At 42.4% G+C, this 27,898-nt stretch overlaps 1 protein-coding gene across 11 annotated transcripts; it reads left to right on the top strand.

The window, feature by feature from the left end:
* Positions 1–377: 377 nt before the first annotated feature.
* On the top strand, positions 378–27,898 carry LOC5509818 (potassium voltage-gated channel protein Shaw). Of its 11 annotated transcripts, none has more exons than XM_032378785.2 (5): positions 378–1,408; positions 5,940–6,022; positions 15,593–15,640; positions 23,008–23,581; positions 25,720–27,898. In XM_032378785.2, the coding sequence occupies exons 4-5, from the start codon at positions 23,054–23,056 to the stop codon at positions 27,481–27,483; spliced, it is 2,292 nt and encodes a 763-aa protein (XP_032234676.1). In that variant the 5' UTR covers positions 378–1,408; positions 5,940–6,022; positions 15,593–15,640; positions 23,008–23,053; the 3' UTR covers positions 27,484–27,898. The 11 variants fall into 11 exon arrangements, with proteins under 11 accessions (XP_032234676.1, XP_032234680.1, XP_048583115.1 ...); XM_032378786.2 differs by lacking the exon at positions 378–1,408 and adding an exon at positions 4,558–5,716; XM_032378789.2 differs by lacking the exon at positions 5,940–6,022.

Genomic DNA, 27,898 nt, shown 5'->3' with positions numbered 1-27,898 from the left:
CTTGCGTGGGGACGATGCTAGCTCTAGTGGCTCTCCGGGTGACCTTGATGGAGTCACAATAAAATGCTATCGGTAATGACTGTCATTTCAAACCTCTCTGCGATAAGGACAACAATGTATGGCCGCCATATGCGTGGCAAAAACCACACATACGGAAACTCACCCAAGCTCGCGCACGTAAGAAATGCATAGAACAATGTGCCATATCTCGCATTGTCGAACCATTTTCTGACCGACTGATACATTCAGTATTCCAACAAAGACATTCGGCGACCTTACGCATATCTTTTACCGTCACAAAGCAATTTGAACGTGACAGAAATAATATAGTCGATACGGGGTCTTGGATTTCCGCAAGTCAAATACGCAAAGAGCCATTATAAAAAGTATAATTATTCCCCTGTGGTTTTGCCGTGTATGCCATGTACAGTACATAATCTTCAGGGTGGTAAGAAAGCGCGAGAATCAAAGGTTGAGCCACAGCACGCGGAAAATAAGCAGAAAACGAGCATTCCAAAGATGTGAGTAAGAGTGTAAGAAAGGTAGTAGGGACTAATCTACTATGATCTATATCCTCTCGAGTAAATCCCTACGCCGACCATAAGGGGGTAACACTGATTCTGTTTATCTTTGTACACAGTGTTACGCTCTAAAACCGCCACACAACACGAAAGGGGTCGAGGGGATTTAGGGGATGGACAAAAGCTTGTGAAATTCAGATCACAATGTGCCTTGAGCACAGAAGCCAATCTTAAATGTACCCTTTTTCAACGTCAAAAACGAAAGAGCTGTGATAAGAGCTGAGTGATAATCTGAACCACGCTCAGGAAGACATCTTTTTAAAACATATTGCGTCAGCTGCCAAAAAGTTAAGAATATCACTTCGTCTCTATTTCCTTTGCCGGGTTTGCCATCAAGTTTGTAACGGCGTTTGACGGCTTCAAGTCGAGATATTTAGTGCTTATATAAACACTTCCTGTCGAAACCAGTGAAAAGCTGTTACAACAGCGACGTGACCCTGAAAACGAGTCGAGCTGCGACAAAGTGATTTACCGATAGATTTAAAAGAATTGTTTATACGACAACCTCCCAGAAGACGTCTTGCAAATGAATCAATCAAGCAACAACATAATTGGATTGGTTTGATTAGTACGTCGTGGCGCTTGGTGGTATCGAGCCGCGTCTAACCTGGCGAGGTCCTGCATTTATATTGCAATGCTAAAATGGAGAGTTCATTGTGCTGCTAACTAAGCAACACTAAGTCGCGGTTGCGCCGCCTCTCGACCCACTGGCGCTAAGTGTCAGCGGATACATTTATTACACGTACAACTTGGTAAAGGGCACGGCACGGGGCTTCACCTTTTCTGGCCTACTTTTATCCAACAATCGACTTTTCAAACGACGCAAGGTGAGTTTCTCAGCGCGTTCGAAGAGTATTGTGGCCTTCCACAGGGAGTTACGGTGCCATGCCATTGCCTAGCGATGGTGTACGTTTGCCTAAAAATCACTCATCAGGCTTGTTTAGAAAACAGGGTTTTATATGTGTCAAATCATATGATGCTTTTGCATTTCTTCCAATGCACAAATATTCCCGGCTTAGGCATAAGAGGCGATGAAATTGAGATTGTACGTCGTAACTTGCTACTTGCTTTTTCGCGAATAAGGCACAATGCTCTGACACATTTTACACTGTCAACTCTTTTTATAAATGATGACAAATTGGAAGGTAACAATTAAAAAGAAGCAAATATTATTTTCATGTTCCTTGCGATGACTGTGCCTCCGTTACTAAAAGATACTAAAAGACGTAAATTGGCCAAAAAATATTTAAAAACATCCACATTTGGAGGTTTAAACAGAACAAACTTCATTGGAAATTTTCGCCACTGGCGAAATGTCTAGCGAAAAGCAGAGATAAAATTGAAATAATTGCATTGTAATTACGATATTTTTAGCATTTTATATTCAACGGGTGATATAGATCCTTTTTCTCCATCGATTTTTGTAAGGTTGATTAAATCGATCGAAATAAAGTTATGCTTGGAATACGATAATAATGAATTAACACATTTTGTAGAATTATTGTCGCCTTTAAATCTAATTCAGTAAACAAATCATAGAAGCGACAAATAACAATGGCATCAACTTGCCTTAGAGTAGTATCGATGTAACTTGCCTTTATTTGCTTGGATTTTCTTGCCATTTAGCTTTCAGCTTTTTTTAGAAAAGCACTTTTATGGTGTTGATTGGCAGATTCGCTAATGGACTTTGAATTATATTTAAATCGTCCAATATAACACCACGAAAAATAAAGCTACTTTGTAACTGTATTACTTTAACTGCATTGCTTCAATCATGATATGATCAGAAAAAAATACTTTTTATATTGGCTAATAATTCTCACGGAACGACCATCTGAAGATTTGGTAACAAAATTACCTCGAAACTTTCAAAGCTTTCAGAAGGATAACTTTGGCACCAGGGCATTATCAATTAAAGAAAACTGTACAACTCAACTTAGCTTCTGGAAATTTACCTCGTTTACCTCTTCAGTCACAATTTCACGATAACGGCATAGTATAATTCTTTGACAAAACTGGAACGTGGATAGCCTGAAGAATAAAGACTAGGCTACTAAGCTCGCTTGAAGCTTTCGATTGTATGAATAAACACATACAACAAAGAGCTGTACTCTTATAACAATTTTTAATATTGTGTTTTCAAGAGCATACTGCAAAAATTAGTATGATCCTTTAATTTCTCATAACTGTTTACGGTCCTGCATGGTAAAGAGGGTAACGGAGCTAGCCTCCTCTCCTTACTTAAGGACCTGTTATAGTCGGAAAAGTCTGTACACTAGCACTTATTAATCCGACAAGAACAGGACCCGTCACCTTGTGACGATAATTAACGTACCTTACAGTGGCGCTTCTTTTCCAAAAAAATATTTTTCGATTCACTTTTTGCAGGATCCATTAAGTTATACTTATTAATCGTTACAAACAAAAACACAAAGAACACAACGTCTTTGCTAAACTTTCTCAACGCAAGCAACCCAATCTAGATTATCATTTGTATTATCAGACACATCTCAGATGGCCAAAAATCAAGTACTTGAATAATCAGGCTGAAATTATGATTTCTCGGCGACACGATTCGATTTTGATTCCATTGATCTTCCCCATCATCATCAGACAAACGTTGTTTGTTTCTTAACACTAAGGACCGCCTTCAGAGGAGCTTCATTTCCAGGCATGTCGAAAGCATAGATGTCTCGCACAGTAAGCGGGTTTCAGAATACTTTTCAGGGTTTTTGGAATGTTTTTCTGTGTTTTCGATGATGGCGCCTGCAAGAATTCTCGTCCAAAAGCTTGTGCAGGTTCATGACGTCATACCGCTCGACCAATCAAAAACGTTTACCCGACAGACGGTAACGCTTATAATAGTTAGTCAAGATTAGCAGGACCTCCTCCACCTCACCTCACCCCTCGACTCACTTCACTCAGCCTTCTCTTATCTTTGCCTTTATTTTGATAACATTGTCACTCAAGTTAAAGGCAAGACGACGTTTTTTTAGGTTATCTGTAACTACTCTAATGTTCGAAATAAAATGTTTCCTTTGTTGAGATATTTACTGGCGCAGGCGAAGCTCATATCTCTGTCAGCCTTTTTCGTTTCCATACAACCGAGCTGACAGGCCGACAAATTGCTTAATCAGTATTGTCAGGAGCATGGCTAGGAGATTATAACACATAACTTTTTTTAAATAATAATCTTTTTTAAATGAAAAAAAAAAAAAACGTCCAGCCTGTGATTTCAACAAATTCAGAGTACATGCTAAAAACGAGGTCGAGTGATATATGAGTGATGCGTTTTCTAAAAACGAAATATCACATTATTTTCTAACTAGCGAAATACTATGTAATTCTGTTTTTAATACTTTATTGATATGTGAATGAAAACATCTAGTAGAACATCTATTAGAACATCTATTTAAGAACATATATCAGAACGTTTTTAAAATACTCCAAAAATATGATTTGCTCAGCCAATCATAATCATGTACGCCAGAATTTGTGGTGCTTCTAATGTTGAAAAATAAAATGTCCATCAGATTTCAATCATTATTTATTTTGCCGACACTTTCCATTGGGAAATTTGAATAATAGTTCACCTCCACCTCGTGTTTTTAAACTAACAATAAATAAGCTATCGTTTCAATTGCTTTCAAAATCCACAGTAAAGTGGTTTCAAAATGGTATATATTCACACAGTAAAGTATAGTTTTTATACGAAAAAAAAGACAAGGGGTCATTATAAAGCGGGCTCTGCGCGTATTCTGGAAAAGTCACGTACTGCTGGATAGACATCGGGCCGTATTTAGTCAAATTCACGTACAACTAGAACATATTACCCAGTGCATTAAAGATGTTCGCTTGTGGTCTCAATTTATCTAACACCTTTCTCAACCTCGTGTCTGGCTATGTATTTTCAGATGCCCTTTCTCTTCCTATTTGTGTGTGGTGGTTTGGGGGGGGGGGGGGGGGTAGTTGAACGAGGGAGAAAAATCCCTTAGATGTAATTGGAAATGTTATTGCTTGAAATGACTAACTACGCGCCTGCCTTTGTACTATTTTGTAGACTTATGCATGGACGCTCTCGGCCAATCAGCAATCGAGATTTACAGGTGTTTTTTTATTAGTTCAAAAGATCACTCAATATAAAAAAAAGTGCAAAAATGCATCTAATTAATTCATTATTTTTTCTAAGCCCTAGCCTCTAGGTTAAAATATGTTTAATTGTTTGGACATGTACTCAGATAATCCTGGGTACGATCAAACGTTCCGCGAGCCCATTCGAAACCGGTGAAGCAATCTCCCATATTCTTATTACTTTGCTGTTCCTCACCGAGTCCAGCCTGAGGGCATGGCACCAAGTCCAAGCCAGGCGCGTTATCAACACGGATATAAGCCTTTGACGACTTTCTTAAGCACGATTTATATAATCACACGTCTAGGAGCGTTTTAAGAGGTTTGAGTGTCGTCTGTGGTTGTTCAAACTATTCCAATGGGGTTTCTTACGGTGCGCAAAAGAAATGAGTAAAATGCTATCACACTCGGGGCGCATTCGAAAGTAACACCACTGCAATAAAATTTTTAATTTGCAAGTTTTCTAGAAAGGTTATTAAAAAGATAGAAAGTTATGATATTCATTTTCTAGGATGAGGCAGCTGATTGCACTTATATGCAGGGTCGATCCATTACAAGTACGCTCATTACAACCACGCACGCACGTACATTTGCATTTCTTTATTACTAACCCCGGCTCAAGGTAAAGTGTTCTTCTTTGCGATATTTTATTCCATCCATTACACTCAATTACGAAGTTAAAAGTTTTATTGAATTAAGTACTTATTCTTTATTCAGGTGAATATTCCATCACTATGTATATCAGTGTTATTATTATGAAAATTGTGCTTGATCCTTCGCGAGCCCTCGCATTGGTGCTTCTTAATAGCTTTGATTGGAGCATTCTCCGCTCGTGCTCGGTAATTTAAATTTGTGATATTGCTCACAGAAACACGAATAAATCTTAACATTGATAATCAACTCGTGTCAGGTCTTCGCTATCTGTGTTATATTCCCGAGTATATCTCCGTTTTTCCCAGGCACAGATCATATCAAGCAGATTTGTAAAAAAAAAAATATACAAAAAGGTAAGACACAAGTACAGTCTTCCGAAGAAGAAAAAAACTCATGGGAACGAAAAAAAAGGCTGGTGTATAATTGCCTGTTCATTAAATATAGTACGTGGCATGAAACAACGGTTCCTATTCATTATGCGTTTTGTTATTCGCTGGAGTTTTTCGGCAAATGTTTGAGTGAGCATGCGGCTGTTATGAAGCTATCCCTGGCGTTCACATGCCGCTGTAATCACAGGCGCTCATTGAAGACAAACCGACTTGATCTCCAAACAACACCTGCTGTACGCTAGATAGCTAGATCCACTATATCCCCGACAGGTAAGGCTTCAAGCAAACGGTTAAAACTCCTTTAAAAATTTAACTAGCAGAACGAAGTACACCTATATGTCACCAGTCTCTTCTCTCGGGTAAGGTCAATTAAAGTAAGATATATATATTTTATGGCTATTTTTGCAAGTCATATTTATTAGGGAATATTCAAGGGGGACATTCGAAACTGTGTTGGGAATAAAGAAAAATAGTTTTGCCTCACTATGTACAGTTTTACGGTTCATACTTTGATAAAAATTACCTTCAATTTATGTTACGAAATTAGCTCGTTCTCGAAACGCTCGAGATGTGCATATTGTTTTCCCGCGATAAAACAAATCATCTGAAAACACGCAATTTTATTTGTAAGATATTGCAGAGCTAAAAAGAAGCCTGACGCTATCTTCCGTATCCTCTCTGGAATGTCGAGAAATCTTCATAATTGTATTATGATATGGCCGAGAATGTAAAACATTCACTGATCTCAAAACAATTTGACAACTCTAAGGATTAGTTAGCTAGGAACATACTCCTAGAACTGCTTCTATCATATTAAAGACGCTGGATTGGAAAGATAAATAACTAAACCACCAAATTTTCAGAGCTTTGGGTCTCACCATATCAGATTTAACCTGTTCGTTTATTTGACCTCAGCTAATCCAGAATCCATTTGCTCTGACTTCTTAACGAGAAGATAGTGTGATGGGTGGTGGTGTAATGGAAGGTGGTGTGATGGGTGGTAGTGTTATGGGTGATAGTGTGATGGGTGGTGGTGAGATGTGTGGTTGTGTGATTCGTGGTGGTGTGATGGGTGGTAGTGTGATGGGTGGTAGTGTGATGGGTGATAGTGTGATGGGTGGTAGTGTGATGAGTGGTAGTGTTATGGGTGCTGGTGTGATGTGTGGTTTGTGATGGGTGCTGGTGTGATGGGTGGTAGTGTGATTGGTGGTAGTGTGATGGGTGGTGGTGTGATGGCTACTGGTGTGATGGGTGCTGGTGTGATGGGTGATAGTGTAATGGGTGATAGTGTGATGTGTGGTTGTGTGATGGGTGATAATGTGATGGGTGGTAGTGTAATGGGTGGTGGTGTGATGCATGATAGTGTGATGGGTGGTGGTGTAATGGGTGGTGGTGTAATGGGTGATGGTGTGATGGGTGGTAGTGTAATGGGTGATGGTGTGATGGGTGGTAGTGTAATGGGTGGTGGTGTGATAGGTGGTGGTGTGATGGGTGGTAGTGTGATGGGTGGTAGTGTGATGGGTGATAGTGTGATGGGTGGTAGTGTGATGGGTGGTAGTGTTATGGGTGCTGGTGTGATGTGTGGTTTGTGATGGGTGCTGGTGTGATGGGTGGTAGTGTGATTGGTGGTAGTGTGATGGGTGGTGGCGTGATGGCTACTGGTGTGATGGGTGCTGGTGTGATGGGTGATAGCGTAATGGGTGATAGTGTGATGTGTGGTTGTGTGATGGGTGATAATGTGATGGGTGGTAGTGTAATGGGTGGTTGTGTGATGCATGATAGTGTGATGGGTGGTGGTGTAATGGGTGGTGGTGTAATGGGTGGTGGTGTGATGGGTGGTAGTGTAATGGGTGATGGTGTGATGGGTGGTAGTGTAATGGGTGATGGTGTGATAGGTGGTGGTGTGATGGGTGGTGGTGTGATGGGTGGTGGTGTGATGGGTGGTAGTGTAATGGGTGATGGTGTGATGGGTGGTAGTGTGATGGGTGGTGGTGTGATAGGTGGTAGTGTGATGGGTGGTGTAATGGGTGCTGGTGTTATGGGTGATAGTGTAATGGGTGGTAGTGTGATGGGTGGTGTTGTAATGGGTGGTGGTGTGATGGTTGGTAGTGTGATTGGTGGTGTTGTGATGGGTGGTAGTGTGATGAGTGGTAGTGTGATGGGTAGTGGTGTGATGGGTGGTGGTGTGATGGGTGGTAGTGTGATGTGTGCTTGTTTGATGGGTGATGGTGTGATAGGTGGTAGTGTAATGGATGGTGGTGTGATGCATGATAGTGTGATGGGTGGTGGTGTGATGTGTGGTTGTGTGATGGGTGGTGGTGTGATGGGTGGTAGTGTGATGGGTGGTAGTGTGATGGGTGATGGTGTGATGGGTGGTAGTGTGATGGGTGGTAGTGTTATGGGTGCTGGTGTGATGTGTGGTTGTGTGATGGGTGCTGGTGTGATGGGTGGTAGTGTGATTGGTGGTAGTGTGATGGGTGGTGGTGTAATGGGTGGTGGTGTGATGCATGATAGTGTGATGGGTGGTGGTGTGATGTGTGGTTGTGTGATGGGTGGTGGTGTGATGGGTGGTAGTGTGATGGGTGATAGTGTGATGGGTGATGGTGTGATGGGTGGTAGTGTAATGGGTGGTGGTGTGATGCATGATAGTGTGATGGGTGGTGGTGTGATGGGTGATAGTGTGATGGGTGGTAGTGTGATGGGTGGTGGTGTGATAGGTGGTAGTGTGATGGGTGGTGGTGTCATGGGTGGTGGTGTGATGGGTGGTATTGTGATGGGTTGTAGTGTGATGGGTGGTAGTGTGATGGGTGGTAGTGTAATGGGTGATGGTGTGATGGGTGGTAGTGTGATGGGTGGTGGTGTGATAGGTCGTAGTGTGATGGGTGGTGGTGTAATGGGTGGTGGTGTGATGCATGATAGTGTGATGGGTGGTGGTGTGATGGGTGATAGTGTAATGGGTGATAGTGTAATGGGTGGTAGTGTGATGTGTGGTTGTGTGATGGGTGATGGTGTAATGGGTGGTAGTGTAATGGGTGGTGGTGTGATGCATGATAGTGTGATGGGTGGTGGTGTGATAGGTGGTAGTGTGATGGGTGGTGGTGTAATGGGTGGTGGTGTGATGGGTGGTAGTGTAATGGGTGGTGGTGTAATGGGTGGTAGTGTGATGGGTGGTGGTGTAATGGGTGGTAGTGTGATGGGTTGCAGTGTGATGGGTGGTAGTGTGATGGGTGGTGGTGTAATGGGTGGTAGTGTGATGGGTGGTGGTGTGATGGGTGGTAGTGTGATGGGTGGTAGTGTGATTGGTGGTGGTGTAATGGGTGGTAGTGTGATGGGTGGTAGTGTGATGAGTGGTAGTGTGATGGGTAGTGGTGTGCTGGGTGGTGGTGTGATGGGTGGTAGTGTGATGGGTGGTGGTGTAATGGGTAGTAGTGTGATGGGTGGTAGTGTAATGGGTGGTGGTGTGATAGGTGGTAGTGTGATAGTGTAATGGGTGATTGTGTGATGGGTGATAGTGTGATGGTTTGTAGTGTAATGGGTGATGGTGTAATGGGTGGTGGTGTGATGCATGGTAGTGTGATGGGTGGTGGTGTAATGGGTGGTGGTGTAATGGGTGGTGGTGTGATGGGTGGTAGTGTAATGGGTGATGGTGTGATGGGTGGTAGTGTAATGGGTGATGGTGTGATAGGTGGTGGTGTGATGGGTGGTGGTGTGATGGGTGGTAGTGTAATGGGTGATGGTGTGATGGGTGGTAGTGTGATGGGTGGTGGTGTGATAGGTGGTAGTGTGATGGGTGGTGGTGTAATGGGTGCTGGTGTGATGGGTGATAGTGTAATGGGTGATAGTGTGATGGGTGGTGTTGTAATGTGTGGTGGTGTGATGGTTGGTAGTGTGATTGGTGGTGTTGTGATGGGTGGTAGTGTGATGAGTGGTAGTGTGATGGGCAGTGGTGTGATGGGTGGTGGTGTGATGGGTGGTAGTGTGATGGGTGATAGTGTGATGGGTGATGGTGTGATGGGTGGTAGTGTAATGGGTGGTGGTGTGATGCATGATAGTGTGATGGGTGGTGGTGTGATGGGTGATAGTGTGATGGGTGGTAGTGTGATGGGTGGTGGTGTGATAGGTGGTAGTGTGATGCATGATAGTTTGATGGGTGGTGGTGTGATGTGTGGTTGTGTGATGGGTGGTGGTGTGATGGGTGGTAGTGTGATGGGTGATAGTGTGATGGGTGATGGTGTGATGGGTGGTAGTGTAATGGGTGGTGGTGTAATGGGTGGTGGTGTGATGCATGATAGTGTGATGGGTGGTGGTGTGATGGGTGATAGTGTGATGGGTGGTAGTGTGATGGGTGGTGGTGTAATGGGTGGTGGTGTGATGGGTGGTAGTGTGATGGGTTGTAGTGTCATGGGTAGTAGTGTGATGGGTGGCAGTGTAATGGGTGATGGTGTGATGGGTGGTAGTGTGATGAGTGGTGGTGTGATAGGTCGTATTGTGATGGGTGGTGGTGTAATGGGTGCTGGTGTGATGGGTGATAGTGTAATGGGTGGTAGTGTGATGTGTGGTTGTGTGATGGGTGATGGTGTGATGGGTGGTAGTGTAATGGGTGGTGGTGTAATGGGTGGTGGTGTGATGCATGATAGTGTGATGGGTGGTGGTGTAATGGGTGATGGGTGATAGTGTGATGGGTGGTAGTGTGATGGGTTGTGGTGTGATAGGTGGTAGTGTGATGGGTGGTGGTGTAATGGGTGGTGGTATGATGGGTGGTAGTGTAATGGGTGGTGGTGTAATGGGTGGTAGTGTGATGGGTGGTGGTGTAATGGGTGGTAGTGTGATGGGTAGTAGTGTGATGGGTGGTGGTGTGATGGGTGGTGGTGTGATGGGTGGTGGTGTGATGGGTGGTAGTGTGATGGGTGGTAGTGTGATTGGTGGTGGTGTGATGGGTGGTAGTGTGATTGGTGGTAGTGTGATGGGTGGTAGTGTGATGGGTGGTGGTGTGATGCATGATAGTGTGATGGGTGGTGGTGTGATGGGTGATAGTGTAATGGGTGATAGTGTAATGGGTGGTAGTGTGATGTGTGGTTGTGTGATGGGTGATGGTGTAATGGGTGGTAGTGTAATGGGTGGTGGTGTGATGCATGATAGTGTGATGGGTGGTGGTGTGATAGGTGGTAGTGTGATGGGTGGTGGTGTAATGGGTGGTGGTGTGATGGGTGGTAGTGTAATGGGTGGTGGTGTAATGGGTGGTAGTGTGATGGGTGGTGGTGTAATGGGTGGTAGTGTGATGGGTGGTGGTGTGATGGGTGGTAGTGTGATGGGTGGTAGTGTGATTGGTGGTGGTGTAATGGGTGGTAGTGTGATGGGTGGTAGTGTGATGAGTGGTAGTGTGATGGGTAGTGGTGTGCTGGGTGGTGGTGTGATGGGTGGTAGTGTGATGGGTGGTGGTGTAATGGGTAGTAGTGTGATGGGTGGTAGTGTAATGGGTGGTGGTGTGATAGGTGGTAGTGTGATAGTGTAATGGGTGATTGTGTGATGGGTGATAGTGTGATGGTTTGTAGTGTAATGGGTGATGGTGTAATGGGTGGTGGTGTGATGCATGGTAGTGTGATGGGTGGTGGTGTAATGGGTGGTGGTGTAATGGGTGGTGGTGTGATGGGTGGTAGTGTAATGGGTGATGGTGTGATGGGTGGTAGTGTAATGGGTGATGGTGTGATAGGTGGTGGTGTGATGGGTGGTGGTGTGATGGGTGGTAGTGTAATGGGTGATGGTGTGATGGGTGGTAGTGTGATGGGTGGTGGTGTGATAGGTGGTAGTGTGATGGGTGGTGGTGTAATGGGTGCTGGTGTGATGGGTGATAGTGTAATGGGTGATAGTGTGATGGGTGGTGTTGTAATGTGTGGTGGTGTGATGGTTGGTAGTGTGATTGGTGGTGTTGTGATGGGTGGTAGTGTGATGAGTGGTAGTGTGATGGGCAGTGGTGTGATGGGTGGTGGTGTGATGGGTGGTAGTGTGATGGGTGATAGTGTGATGGGTGATGGTGTGATGGGTGGTAGTGTAATGGGTGGTGGTGTGATGCATGATAGTGTGATGGGTGGTGGTGTGATGGGTGATAGTGTGATGGGTGGTAGTGTGATGGGTGGTGGTGTGATAGGTGGTAGTGTGATGCATGATAGTTTGATGGGTGGTGGTGTGATGTTTGGTTGTGTGATGGGTGGTGGTGTGATGGGTGGTAGTGTGATGGGTGATAGTGTGATGGGTGATGGTGTGATGGGTGGTAGTGTAATGGGTGGTGGTGTAATGGGTGGTGGTGTGATGCATGATAGTGTGATGGGTGGTGGTGTGATGGGTGATAGTGTGATGGGTGGTAGTGTGATGGGTGGTGGTGTAATGGGTGGTGGTGTGATGGGTGGTAGTGTGATGGGTTGTAGTGTCATGGGTAGTAGTGTGATGGGTGGCAGTGTAATGGGTGATGGTGTGATGGGTGGTAGTGTGATGAGTGGTGGTGTGATAGGTCGTATTGTGATGGGTGGTGGTGTAATGGGTGCTGGTGTGATGGGTGATAGTGTAATGGGTGGTAGTGTGATGTGTGGTTGTGTGATGGGTGATGGTGTGATGGGTGGTAGTGTAATGGGTGGTGGTGTAATGGGTGGTGGTGTGATGCATGATAGTGTGATGGGTGGTGGTGTAATGGGTGATGGGTGATAGTGTGATGGGTGGTAGTGTGATGGGTTGTGGTGTGATAGGTGGTAGTGTGATGGGTGGTGGTGTAATGGGTGGTGGTATGATGGGTGGTAGTGTAATGGGTGGTGGTGTAATGGGTGGTAGTGTGATGGGTGGTGGTGTAATGGGTGGTAGTGTGATGGGTAGTAGTGTGATGGGTGGTGGTGTGATGGGTGGTGGTGTGATGGGTGGTGGTGTGATGGGTGGTAGTGTGATGGGTGGTAGTGTGATTGGTGGTGGTGTGATGGGTGGTAGTGTGATTGGTGGTAGTGTGATGGGTGGTAGTGTGATGGGTGGTAGTGTGATTGGTGGTGGTGTGATGGGTGGTGGTGTGATGGGTGGTAGTGTGATTGGTGATAGTGTGATTGGTGGTGGTTTGATGGGTGGTAGTGTGATGGGTGGTAGTGTGATGTTTGATAGTGTGATGGGTGGTGGTGTAATGGGAGGTGGTGTGATGGGTGGTAGTGTGATGGGTGGTGGTGTGATGGGTGGTAGTGTGATGGGTGGTAGTGTGATGGGTGGTAGTGTGAAGGGTGGTAGTGTGATGTTTGATAGTGTGATGGGTGGTGGTGTAATGGAAGGTGGTGTGATGGGTGGTAGTGTGATGTGTGGTGGTGTGATGGGTGGTAGTGTAATGGGTGCTGGTGTGATGGGTGGTAGTGTGATGGGTGGTGGTGTGATGGGTGGTAGTGTGATTGGTGGTGTTGTGATGGGTGGTAGTGTGATGGGTGGTAGTGTGATGAGTGGTAGTGTGATGGGTAGTGGTGTGATGGGTGGTGGTGTGATGGGTGATGGTGTGATGGGTGATGGTGTAATTGGTGGTAGTCTGATGGGTGGTAGTGTAATGGGTTGTGGTGTGATGGGTGGTAGTGTGATGTGTGGTAGTGTGATGGGTGATAGTGTGATGGGTGGTGGTGTGATTGGTCGTAGTGTGATGGGTGGTGGTGTGATGGGTGGTAGTGTGATTTGTGGTAGTGTGATGGCTGGTAGTGTGATGGGTGGTGGTGTGATGGGTGGTAGTGTGATTGGTGGTGGTGTCATTGGTCGTAGTGTGATGGGTGGTGGTGTAATGGGTGGTGGTGTGATGTTTGATAGTGTGATGGGTGGTGGTGTAATGGAAGGTGGTGTGATGGGTGGTAGTGTTATGGGTGAGTGTGATGGGTGGTGGTGTGATGTGTGGTTGTGAGATGGGTGCTGTTGTGATGGGTGGTAGTGTGATGGGTGATAGTGTGATGGGTGGCTGTGTGATGGGTGGTAGTGTTATGTGTGGTGGTGTGATGTGTGGTTGTGTGATGGGTGCTGGTGTGATGGGTGGTGGTGTGATGGGTGGTAGTGTAATAGGTGGTAGTGTGATGTGTGGTTGTGTGATGGTGTGATGGGTGGTAGTGTGATAGGTGGTAGTGTAATGTGTGATGGTGTGATGGGTGGTGGTGTGATGGGTGGTAGTGTAATGGGTGATGGTGTAATAGGTGGTGGTGTGATGGATGATAGTGTGATGGGTGGTGGTGTGATGGGTGGTAGTGTAATGTGTGATGGTGTGATGGGTGGTGGTGTGATGGGTGGTAGTGTAATGGGTGGTAGTGTGATGTGTGGTTGTGTGATGGGTGATGGTGTGATGGGTGGTAGTGTGATGGGTGGTAGTGTAATGGGTGGTAGTGTGATGTGTGGTAGTGTAATGTGTGATGGTGTGATGGGTGGTGGTGTAATGGGTGGTAGTGTAATGGGTGGTAGTGTGATGTGTGGTTGTGTGATGGGTGATGGTGTGATGGGTGGTAGTGTAATGGGTGATGGTGTAATAGGTGATGGTGTGATGGATGATAGTGTGATGGGTGGTGGTGTGATGTGTGGTAGTGTGATAGGTGGTAGTGTAATGTGTGATGGTGTGATGGGTGGTGGTGTGATGGGTGGTAGTGTAATGGGTGATGGTGTAATAGGTGGTGGTGTGATGGATGATAGTGTGATGGGTGGTGGTGTGATTGGTGGTAGTGTAATGGGTGATGGTGTGATGGGTGGTGGTGTGATGGGTGGTAGTGTGATGGGTGGTGGTGTGATGGGTGGTAGTGTGACAGCTATGGTTGTGGTAGCAATTGTGACGCTTCTATAATAGTGATGGTTGTCGTGGTTCTGGTATTTTATCAGGGGAAAGTAAAAAGGTTGGAGATATTCAAAATTGAACAGTGGTAAAGGGAGATATCTCGAGAAAAATAACGCCACTGAAATTCACCTTTTCCAAAGCTCGAAACGATATAAGTTTGAACTTACAATAAAGCAATTAAATTAGCTAGTATATTTGCTGTTCAGTCGTTGGATTTTTACTGCAAACAGCAACAAAAAGAGATTGGTGAAAAGGTCTTTATAAAGGCCTTTCCCTGATTTAGCAGATGGTGTCTTATCTAACTTGCATCCATTTTTAGCCATAACTTTGATTATCAGATACGACGAGGAAGTGCTCGATTCTAGAACAAAAAAAAAACATCCGTCCCGCGTCTCCTTTAAATCTGTCGATTTGAATAGATTCATACCGAAGGCATGAAGTTTTGTTTAAAAATATCTAACCGAGAGCAAAACACGTTACCCATAAATATTGCTATTGACTGCTTCTAGCACTCTCTCGAACTCTGACACACCAGGTAGGTGAAGGTAAACGGTGAACTCTGATTTCCATCATTACTAACTTCTCCCGCTAAGAGTGCGCGGGCTACGCATGACCTTCCCACAATTCACTGGCTAGTCACGTGCTACCAGCCCAAGAATAGCGCATTTCACACACAAATAACAAATAGGTAAGATCTGGCGGATAAGGTATACCCTTTCAGTGTGTAAGGTCGCATTTGTCATTAATTGTAGTATGTGACAGCTCGTGGAGATATCCGTGTTTAGAGGCAATTCATCGTTTTCATTCACGAAATCGCGTCGTAGACCCCTGCTATTTGCTATCCCTTGTAACAGCACCAACACGAGGAGATTTCTTGCATTTCCCTTGCCATTATTGTGACGTCATGTAATAGTATTTGGTTTTGGCGAAGAAAGCGTATTTTCGGCGCTCGTATACAAGTTTGAGGAATTTGAATAAAGGGAGACATTGTCGTATCTCAATTTAAACCGGTGACTCCTGTTTTTCCGCAGCTGAAAAAGCGATGTGCAGTGGAGAGCGTCTCTTTTCTTCGCTGACAGGTTAGTCTCTACTGTTAGTTTCGCGTTTTAGGGTCTTATGATGCAAATCCGGTTAGTTTAAAAAGGCGACATTTCAATCGCTTTATTTCAGCAAATAAGCTAAAAACTGTTAAATAACACTTGCACTGACAAACTTTCACTAGAAATTCTGAAAAATTAATTAATATAGAAAACTCACATGTAATAGAATAAAAAGGAACTTGTGTTTTTCGATGCGGATAATACAAATTTGCCTATTAAAACATTGTTTATGAACAATGTATTTTTTACTTTTAGCGATAACCGTCTTCGAGTCTCTTCAGCTAATTTGAAAGCCAGGTCAATAAAAATCGAATCAAATACTGAAAGAAAGAAATATGAATTTGAGTCCTTGAATGATCATTTTATTTTACCGTTGAGGTCATTTTTTGATAAACCGACAACACATGCACTTTAGCGTTTCCATGGGAGAAGGGCAAATTAAGGTTAAGATTATCTTGCATGTAAAACACCCAAGAAAGTCGCGGTCTTATTTTCAAGATAGCTTTAAGGATATGGGGAATTCATTGAACCTATGCGGGAATATTGACACCATGATAGGGACGATACCCCCTTTATCCTATACTGACACAATCGTGGGTGCTACACGAAAGTTAAGCTCACGTTGCCATGAGAACCATCTCCATTTTTACGAGAAAGTTAAGCTAACGTTGCCATGGGAACCACGACCATTTCTACGAGAAATTTAAGCTAACGTTGCCATGAGAACCATGATCATTTCCAGTTCCGACAGGCCATTATTAATCAATTAATAAAAAAGTACATGTTAATAGCTTTTTGCAGTAATTCGAAATTAACCCAGGAAATCTAAAGCGATACACATTAGGTGACATTATTCTTGCAGTTTTCTTTATGCCATCGTTATGGGGTTTCAAAAACTTCCTTCTTTATTAACTACGGCCCCTCCATCAGCTAAAAGACAAGATAACCTCTTTCGAAAAATGTATTCCTTGTAATTATAATCCAGAAAGCTGATATGTGGGCTCATTACTCCGCTTATCTTTCGTAAATTGTTAAATAATTTAGACTTACCAAGCATTCATGAAATGGAGAAAGGACTGGTCAAAGGTTAGTGGTACTTTTCATATGTAAATTAAAGGGACTTGCAACTTAGGTGTTTCCAGTCGGCGATTCAAGCGATGCTGCACGAGAAGTGATTATAGCCTCCTAGCAAAACAACATCGATCAAGCTTTTAGATTAATGATAAGAACTTGCTATATTGTTGTTAGGTAGCCCGAATGTACAAATAGAAAAGAGTTGTATAAACGGTGGTCCATTAACTAGATCAGCTGATTTTTTTTTTCGCTTAGGGGAAAATATGAATGTAAAAGTCATTACAAAAATCAGACAAAATTTGAGAAGACACTAAATGGGGTCCAAAAGCTAAACAGCGGCTGATAAAAGGTTCGAGGCATTGAAAATGAACAATGTTTTGTCGTCTGGTGGTTTGTACTTTACTGTTGACTGTCGGGGATATTTGTAATTGTGTAATGCTTTTTCCGCTTATTTTAATAAGAATTTACTACCAGCAATATCGTAGTACTAGAGAAATATAAAAAAGTGTTTTGTCTGGGGAATATTTTCGCTTTGAAAAGTATTGTAATCAAGGAGCCTAGTCATCATCTCATGAATATCTAGAAAATTATCCTGGTAACACTGAAAATAAAGTCATTATGTTTTGTAACGTCAGAACCCTCTAGACCTTAGCAAGATAAGAAAATACGAATGCATTAAACTTGGTGGATTTAAGAATATAGCGTCTAAGATTAAGTTCTAGAAAACACCAAATACCATTTTTATCGTCGGCTGTTCCCCAAACCCTGGTTTAACAGATGGAGTGGTGCCAGCCTTAACACTGAGATCTACTCACATCTACAAGGCGCAAATAATTAGGCAAGAGTCTCGGCGCATGCGTACAATCTTGCGCGGGTTATCGGCAAAGCGTGGTACACATCTCCGTTTGCAGTTTCCCCGTCTAGTGCTGAATTGTAGTGTGTCATCTTTTCAGGCCTTAGGTAAGTAATGACTAGACGAGCATAAATGTCCAGCATCTTTTTGTAATTAAGAGAGAAAGTAGAAAATATATAAGGTTTGATTTTCTGTTGAGCGGTCGCTGAACATGTAAACATCAACACACTTCCCGCAGGTAACAATTACAACTCAAAACACAACAGTAATCCGAATAGGTTCGCTGTTTGCCTACTAAGTTTGCTTTATGGAAGAATTTCTTATCGGTTGTCAGTTACTTTAAAAATTGACCAAATATAATAAAGAGATCTGTATTCGAAAAGAAAAACTAGCCCCTTTTAAATGACTAGCGCCGATAAGCTTACCATCTGTTATCTAATTACATAAAAGGATTTATATAAAAGCTCATTTAAAATGTAAAGCGACTCTACATCCAATGAGAAGTAGTATGAGCCTTTAATAGCATAGGCCTTTAACCTTGTAAAAACTGTAAAAGTATTAGTGTTTTAACTATTCGCAAACAGTGTACTTTGTGAAAGATACGGTTAAAACATTAGTGATTAAACTTTACAATCGGCTTTTTGGAGCCCTGAGAAATGCAGAAGGTTCCTGTGCCGTATGGAGTATACGGAAAATATTTGATTGGTAGACTCGAGATGCTATAGAAGCCAGGTGGAACTGCTAAGAGCACAAAAAAGGCCTGCCTTTGAGATCTTAATCAAATATCTTTTTTTTACTTGCCTCAAGGAAGCACGCTGGGCTGAGTTTTTTTGTGAAAATAAGGACTTCTTTGATACATTCGTAGTCAATTCAGATAAAAAAAAATCCCCCGCTAAACAACGAAGAACATCAGGTGATTTTTACGACACGCCGGTAGTTCAAATAAAGTAAAAATTTTACTGTTGTTCTACAAATGTAATTATTACTTCTAAACACGGTTGAAAGCGATCCTGTTTTAAAATATAATAATCATTATATTTTAACACAAACATTCAATTCCATTAAGTAAAAGCTTTTTTTTTTTTTGCAATTATTAGTTTAGTGATTATGAGTCGTATCTTTACACATGTAGACGGCAGGGATTTTATTACGACAAGTATTAGTTTGCGTTGATATAAGGAGCGACATGTTGCCCAGCAACTAAAGCAAAAGCTGAGAATCCAAGTATACCAGTATTGATGAAAAAAGATAACGAAAATTATTTTGTAAAAAGGATTGGAAGGTCATCTAACAAGAGGTGATATATTCGACATAAAAACTCTTCGGCAAGAAAGTCATTATTTCCCCGAGCAACTAGGATCGTCTCTTTTCAAATTATCTCTAAGTAACCTCTCTCAGTTCAAAATGCTCTTTATTTCAAAATGAAAGAACAATCTTTGCTTTTATTCGAGCACAACACGCAAACACAAAAAACAGCCAATGTGGAAAGTACATATGCGAAAGATACATTCCTTTCAAATCAAATCAACATTTTCAGTCTGATTGTTTTTTCTATGGAAATTCAGTGACTGAGTTGGCCTGATTCAAAGGATAATACGCACAAAAATGGGTGCTCATTAAATATGGGTAATATTCTTTTCTAATCAAAACCACTGTTTGAAACTTCTCTGTTGATCAAATTTTTTCTAGTGAAAACAATACAATTGTATGCCTCCTATTACGTCACAAAAAGCCTACTAAAATATCGGATGGGATTACAAAGATCAAAGTAGCACTAAATAAACGAGTGATATGTGAAAAAATATGGCAGTCTTTTAATCGAAAAAGAAATAGTCAATGGAAAAGTATAGGAGTGCGATTGGTTAATATACCAATATCAATGTATAATATACCAACTATCAATGTTTCAAACAGAATAAATCCCAGTGAGTTTAGATTTGATGGCGTTAATTTTTTTATGTATTTCATCTTATTTTTTATAAGTTATTAGTTTTCTGATTCCTATTTTTCCTCTTCCTTACTCGTTTCGAGTATTGGACTGTTGGATATCCATGGCTCTCTTAACGCCGTATCGCACTAATCTATTATGACGACTATTCCAAGTAGACAAGTACGTACCACTCGGTATAACAAGACCTATATCTTTGCGGGAAATCGCTCAAAGCTCACCACTAGAAAAGAGTACTTTATCTATACCAGCTCAATATATTAGATATCCTCTTTTAAAAATATTGTTACTATCAATGCAGAGCTTATTTCTCGAATCTCTCGAGTGTATAATATTTTCTCTCGAGTGCTGGCTGTGACGTATCCGGCTGTATTTCCTTCTACAGTTGTTTTGATTCAAGCGGAAGGACAACGCTCTACTCGTATTCGACACTACTCATTACGGCAGTGTTGTTGTTGAATCGTAGTCTTAGTAGTCATAAAATGGTAATGAGATGGCAAAGATCTGGCCTCTTAAAGTCTCTATGGGTGTTTATTTGAGAGGGATGGGTGCTGAAGAAAAACTTTCTAAGGACTGAGGGGATGTTGATTTTAAACCAAAATTTATGAACTGAAGAGCGCTTCGTGTATGAAGGGGGGGGGGGGGGGGGGGCTTGAAAATTAGTAAAATTAACTAAATGGGGATAGACTTCCTCCCAGCCCCCCCCCCCCCCCCATCCCTACACACGAACGCGACATACACGCACGCCATAGATCATTTTAAAGCGAAACAGGTGATGCAAACACCATTATCATAGCCTTGTTTTCAATATCAAACTCAATTTTGTCATAACTTTTTATCAAAACTAAACGCTGCTCCTACACCGCCCTCGTGTGCTAAACATTTCGTGATCTTCTCCTTTTCTACAAAATAATGAATTTAATTGGTCGCAATCGCTAGGACGCGTTCACAGTAAATGGGATAATCTCTTATTATATTTTAGAAACGAAGAATATCAAATCTGATTTTCTGTCGCATTCCTTAGAAAATTCCGAATTTTTATTCACTGATTCTTCTTGCAAGAGGAATTGCTCAGAACCTTTTTCATCTCAAGGATCAAGAGGAATATTTTGTTTTTGTTCCTCCTTCACCTGAAATTTCTCGATTATGTTTTTGTTCCTCCTTCAAAATATAAATATATACTATATCCCTGTCGCCTCTTCTAGTAACTCCACCCTGTTTGTAATGATGAATATGTAATGATAAATACCAACGTCGCTACGCCAATTTAAGCCTCTCGTAAAAGAATTAGTTTGTCTTTTAATTTCATTGAAAAGCAGCTTTTTCCTTTGTGTTGGAGAGAGTTCTTTGGCAGACTATGCCGCAAGCATTGTGCTCTGTCGTCATGGAAACTAAAAAAGCATCAATTGACGATTCCAGCGGAATGGAAGACCCTCTTTGTTAAAAGCGGGAAGATCCTCTTTGTTATATAGCGCGGGAAGAATGAAAATACAAGAAATCGTATTATTACCGTACGAATATAACATATATATGACAATTTTCTAACGCCTCTCCTTTCTTGAAAGTACAGATTACTATTAGCAAGGCAATAGACATAACCGCAGATTCATGCAGTGAGCCAACCTTGATTGGAATAAAACAAATGATATATTATCAAATATTTCTTCAACAAACTTGCGGCAGGGGGCTTGGTGGTTCAAGAGTGTCGTTTCGTACGTGTCATGGCTACATTCTATCAGACACAGGCTTAACCCGTATGAATCAGTGAGAGGAATGGTTCAAATACCTTTAAACTACGCATTATATTTGGCATGATTTATTCGGAACTTTCTAAATATTTTCCTCGGTGCGCTTTAAGGGAGCTAGGGATGTTACTGATAAACAAGCACCGATGGCCTTTGGTTGTCGGTATTATCATAAGGCAAAACATGCCGTGATTAATGGGCCTTTGCAGACAAACAGGCAGACAGAGGTTTTAAATTTACCAGTGGCGCCATGTACAAATATCATATGATATGACTGACTCAGTGAAATGATACTTTAAAATTACGAAAATCTAATACTTAATTTTTCTCTTTTGAAATTAAGAAAAATAACCTATTATCATAATAGAAGGCGACTTTTCAGCGATCGAGGAGAATTTTAAAATCCAGTGAAAACTCGAAGGTCGCAGTCTGTGATGATGGGGAAGCAACTACAGTAGTTCTGTTGGCGCGAGATGAATATGATAATAGCTACGGGCGATGGTGATGGTGATGGTGATGGTGACGATAATGGTGATGATGATGATGGTGATGGTGATGGTGACGATAATGGTGATGATGATAATGGTGATGGTGATGGTGACGATAATGGTGATGATGATGATGGTGATGGTGATGGTGACGATAATGGTGATGATGATGATGGTGATGGTGATGGTGATGGTGATGGTGATGGTGATGGTGATGGTGATGTTTGAATGATGAAAGCCAGAAAGCTGTTTCTAGCAGCTTATGTTGACGAAAGTATTGAAAATACTGAACAGTTATCAACAGTTAAACTCATAAATTATTCAAGTCGACCGCTGTTTTCGGTAGAGTAACATCTCACTAATTTGAAAATGGAACGTAAACATAGCAAATTCACAAACAGAAATTCACCAAGTCAATTAAACAGTGGTTGTTTTCGGATAGATATAATCAACCAGACGATTCTAGTGATTCTACGAGCTATAAATCTGCTTGCTTGGCGCCTGAGCGAGTTCCCATGCCCAAATGACAGTTTATCAGAAAAAATAGACACGTGAACGATATCGCAAAACAGCTAATGCCTCGGAGGATCCCAGCAAATCTAAGGGGAATTAGTTTAACTTAACCGAAACATTACCCGTCTAGTCTTATGAAATATGATTACTCCAAAAATTTGGATACTCACATTTAGATTTTGTTTAAATTTCTTTAATACAATATCTATATTCATCCTAGGCGTGTGGAACATTTCTGATAAGTAAGGGAAAGCAACCAGCCCTAACTGAATGATTTAGCGTTTAGATATTATTTGACAAAATGAATATGAAATACCAGAGCGTTTCTTTCATTTGGAGATATTCCAAAATAAAGAGAAATTTGCAATTCGTTTTCTGTTGATCAAGAAAATGTAAACAGGCTTAATTCACTCAACAGACACTTCCAATCCATGCAAAAACTCAGGGTAAAAATCGCAGTGTGAGGAAAGTATCAAGTATTATCATTGGAGCACCATATCGTCTAGAAGTACAATCCACGGGATAGCTCGCTCAGCATCGTGCTTTTGTTATTTTGACAGTTTCTAAGCCAGCTATTGCATTACTATTCACAAAAGACAAACAGCACGTACTGTCAAAATGAACGAAGGAAAGACTGATCTGGTAAATCAAGTGCTTAGCTTGTAACGGCTTAAAGAAGTTAGGCTGCTTTCAGATAAGATGTTTTTTTTCTGTCTGTTTTTCAGGGTGGATTTCAATGTGGTGAGAAAAGACAATTTTGTTTGAAGTAGAATGGATTTTGCAGCAACGGATTGCCAAACAAAAATCGCTGACAGTTCCCGTATTATAATCAACGTCGGAGGTTTCCGCCATGAAACAAGCGTCTCTACCTTGCAGAACATTCCCGACACAAGGCTGTCTTGGATCGCGGAGAACTCTACCGTTAACGAAGACAATAAAAGGGAATACTTTTTCGATCGCCATCCTACCGCTTTTTGTCAAGTTTTGAATTTCTACCGCACCGGTAAACTCCACTGCCCAACGGAAATGTGCGGGCCGATGTTTGAGGAGGAGCTGATATTTTGGGGAATCGATGAAAAACAAATGGAGCCGTGTTGCTGGGGGACGTACACACAGCATCGTGAAGCTGAGGAAAATCTGAAAGCTTTCGTGGGACCGGGATTTAATGATCTAAAGGACGAACCGGCGGAAAATCATATGGGATCGTATGGTAGTATCAATGAGCTGAACTGCTGGAAACGAATACAGCCTCAATTATGGGAGACGTTAGATGAACCACACTCCTCGAAGATGGCTAAGGTACAGTTAATCTTGTATCAATGCATAACATATAAAAAGGTGTGAGCGAGCTTGCGACTTCATAAACGAGCTACAAACGTAAGTTGTGTTTGCCAAATGTTGTATCAACAGACATGGGTACATTTGTTCGTTTTACCACTATCGTTTTAGCTATGAAGCAATTTGTGAGGAGTTAAAGATTTCCCTCCTAACATTAATATCATATGCAAGACGATTAAGATTCACATGGTTAAGGCATAAACGAAAAAAAAATGAATGTTTAAGTACTTTTTGAGTGCTAATTAAGATAGAAAGTAGACCTGTCAACCTGCTAAGTTCCAGGAGATTGACTTTGCTTCGGCTCTATGTGTTTTTTTTCTCTTGCATTTATTTTCTTTCAAAAACCGAGAGATTTCTTTGTCCAAATTAGGCAGATAATTTATGGTCTTTACATCTTTTGCATGATTTTTTGGTCCGAATCCTTTTTTTTGTCTCGTGGCGAGATTTTGAATGAAACAAAAAAAGTTGCAGGATTTGTTATTCACCTTTTTCGTGAGAAATACTCAAATCACAGGTGCAGATTTCTGTGTCGACATTTCTTAATTTATTCATAATGGATCGGAAACCAATTTCTATGACATCTGTGGAAATCATGAGCTGGCGCCCGATCAAGAGAGATTGAAATTGACTGATTTTTATGTCTATCACCTTGAAACAGAGCTAACAACTTTTGAAAAGACTCTGGATTTTACCGGTGTGACGAATCTTTTTCTGAAGCATAAACATAGCCTGTATGGCCTTCATTACAGGCTACATAAACAGAAAAAAGCCAATACAAATGAGATGTACATTTCAGCAATAACTAAATCCATTTGATGAAACTCTAAGAAATGCATTCTATCTTCCATTCTTCATTATATTAGCGCTCACAGTCTATGGATATGGATTTGTTTTAATGCATAACAAAATGTAAAGCTTCTATGATCCAAAGTCCTTGATTCCTGTTCCTCGATTTCCCATCAACGCTAGGCGCACGGTACCCGAGATTGCAAGATCCCCATTTTCACCAATTTTCTGACAATCTTATATTTGTTGTTTGTCGCTAAATTTTTAAAGCGTTCCCTAAGTTTTTGGACCGTGGGCGTCATCAGCGTGCAACGATTAAAGCTTGACAAGCTTCTACGTCCCAGCGTGAAGAAAGTTCTACCGCTTTCACCTAGCAAAGAAGCTATCTGAATTTTTATTTTTGTCTGTAAACAGTAACAATAGATGCTTTAATTTGTTTTTCCCAAATCGTAGACGTCGTATGTGTGCAACGATTAAGTCGTGTCCCAGCATGATGTATCTACGTGATGCAAGACACAATGTTCTATCGCGTTTTCCCCAGGCAAAAAATAATAAAAATATCTTAATTGGCCTTAAACATCCATGAATTAGTGAGCAGTAGGATGATCCTCTTCCACGCGTGTGTGTGTCGGGGGGGGGGGGGGGGGGGAGGTGGGAAGAAGATAGCAAGACTTTGAGAAAGATACACAAGACATAAGTGTGCGTTTTCGCTAAGAATATAATTGCTCAATACGAACGGAGATAACAATAACCTCCGGTCTATCGTGGGTTTGGCCTTGTTGCAAATGATTGGATTATTATTAAATGGAAGTTGAATTCCGATTAAACTTCTAAGATAAATCAAAATTGGTTATCAGAGTTCTCATCAGCTGGAGCTATCGTGTGATCAAAAAATGCTTTGCTCGATGATAGATGTCGCGCCAAAAAGGCTGGGTTCAAGTTCGGCTGTGGCTATTACCATTGAATGAGTCCCAACACGCATATATTGATAAAGACTGATCCTTGTCTCCTTCAGAGTTCGATTTTCGGGGTTCTTCATGAGCTATTCCAAATAGGTTACACTGTGAGAACGCGTCCCAGGCGCGTTCTCAGGATTACTTTTTATTAGTAAGTGCCCCAAAATATAAGAACCTGTTTGGCTAGACTTGAAAAAATCTAGGTGCTTACACGCGGGTTTTTTACTGTACTACTATGTTACACCTTCTATGTTTATACCTATCATCATGTCGTATTCTATTTCGGTTCACTAGCTCGCATTGTAATGGGCCGGGTTAAAGATTCATTAACATATTGATACTTGCGTCTCTCCCTAGATATTTTCCTACACATCCTGCCTGTTTATCGCGCTGTCCATCGCCACATTCTGCGCCACCACCATGCCAGCTATCCGTAAAAATAATATCATGGGCTCGCGGGAAGGTCTGGATCATATCGAGATGTTCTGCAGTATATTCTTTAGCTTTGAATTGTTCATGCGTCTGATCTCCTGCCCCTCAAAGCTACACTTCTGTCGCGGTATCATGAATTGGATCGACTTCGTGGCCATCATTCCGTTCTACGTGAACATCTTCTACCCTAACCCCATTGTGCGCATGTTCCTAGTGATCCGAATCATGCGCCTTTTTCGCTTCATCAAGTTGTCCTACGGGCTACAGATCATGATTCAGACGCTAAAGGCGAGTTCACACGAGCTTGTGCTCCTGCTTCTTATGGTGCTCATTCCAATGGTGATGTTTTCCAGCATCGTCTACTACGTGGAGGTGATCATTGAAGGTAGAGGCGCACAATTCACTTCAGTACCAGAATCGTTTTGGTGGTGTCTCATCACCATGACAACCGTCGGTTACGGTGACATGACGCCGCAAACATGGCCTGGTAAGATCATCGGTGGCGCATGCGCGATATGCGGCGTCCTCATCGTGGCCCTGCCTATTTCGGTCATAGGCAGCAACTTTAATTTATACTACGCGCATGCGCAAGCAAGGCTGAAGCTTCCGGTCAAGCAGCGTAGACTTGTACTTGGTGGAGTTCCCGGCTTATTGGCGAAACCGCTGGAGCTAAGCTCGAGACGCAAAAAGAAGCCAAATCGTGATGCGGACGGAGAGAGTTTCGTGACATCCACAGGCTCTAACAGCCCAGAAATGATACCACGTCGCGCCCGTAATAATCTACTGGAACCAGAACCGTGCGCAAACGACGAGAAAAGCCCATGTTCTCCATTACTAAGCCGAGATGCTTTCAACGACACGCAGCGAGGCAGTGATGATAGCATCGCCAGCGATCTGATTATTCAGCGGAGACGCCCAAGACGCGGAGCTCCAATCAGCATGGAGGAGGATAAGCAACCGAAGCCCGCTGAAGCGAACGGTATTATCTTACTAAAGAGCCGCAGCTTGAAAGGCGAGAATCGCATCTATGACTCGACGCCGACGCTTTCTCTCTCCAAACCACCGGTGGACGACACGAAGGCCAACGGGAGCTTTAACCCATTACAAGACCACTTGAACAAACCACCGGAAGTAGTGCCGTCAGATGAAGATACGAGAAGTGACGCAACTAATGACTACATGAATGACGCCAGACCCGTCGCGAGAATTGCGCCGAAAATCAGCACGTATGACGTCATGGGGTACAAAGATGACCTTGCGGAGTATAAAGACTTTGCGACCTCCCCTCCGCCCGAAGACAGCGAGGACGATCATGCGCTACTGAAGCCTTATTTATTTGCGTCCAAACGAAAACTCTCGCTGTCAGATTCCGAATTATTCATTATACCTCCAATGTACACGAATCACGAACGGGAACCGCAACGCATCCTCAGCGAACAGGACGTCGACAAGAGTGATAGTTACCATGGAAGCCGCAGTAGTTCCCCACTTAGGAGACTTAAGGAAGCGATGAATGCACCTTTCAAGGAAAAGAGGAATAAGCAAAAAGACTTTGAGCCGCGCGGACGGACCTCTACCCACCCGTGCGTCATGCCTGAGTTCTCGCGAGAAAGAAGAACTGCAGTCATAGTAACACCTCTGACGTCACAGGCTACTGACGATAAGGACTTCCTAGAGACTAAGATATGAGCCGAATATGATTCTGGTTCAGTGGCGGATCCAGAGGGGTTCCGAGCATTCAAAAGACTCCCCTCCCCAATTTTTTTAATGTTTTTTTATTAAAAGTTTTCATAAATTGAATCATTCTTTGAAATCTCGACCTATGTCTACGGCACTTGGTTCAATGAGTTTAGATATCATTGTATTTGACACAGTTGAAGACTAATCTATTTCTTAACAGAAAAAGTGCTAACTCGACGAATAAGACAAAAAATAATTGAAAAATGATATTGGCCTGAAAGTTGAAAGCGTATGTAAGTGAGGTAAGGTAGGCAGGCGTGAGACTGAGAGAAAAATTAACCAGTTAACATTTGAAGTTAGTCTCAGAAGAAATTGTTGGAGCCAGGGGCGTACGCAGCCTATAGGCCTGCAGTCACTGGACTGC

This window comes from Nematostella vectensis, chromosome 1 (assembly GCF_932526225.1).
Source record: "Nematostella vectensis chromosome 1, jaNemVect1.1, whole genome shotgun sequence".
NCBI lineage: Eukaryota > Metazoa > Cnidaria > Anthozoa > Actiniaria > Edwardsiidae > Nematostella > Nematostella vectensis.
The sequence above is the reverse complement of the archived record's forward strand: the minus strand, read 5'-3'. Positions and strand labels throughout refer to the sequence as shown.

Excerpts from the sequence above, each read along its gene's own strand:
- LOC5509818 (XM_032378791.2), top strand. The coding sequence starts at position 23,054 with ATGGATTTTGCAGCAACGGATTGCCAAACAAAAATCGCTGACAGTTCC. Across the intron at positions 23,582-25,719 it reads ACTCCTCGAAGATGGCTAAG|ATATTTTCCTACACATCCTG; the intron begins GTACAGTTAATC and ends GTCTCTCCCTAG.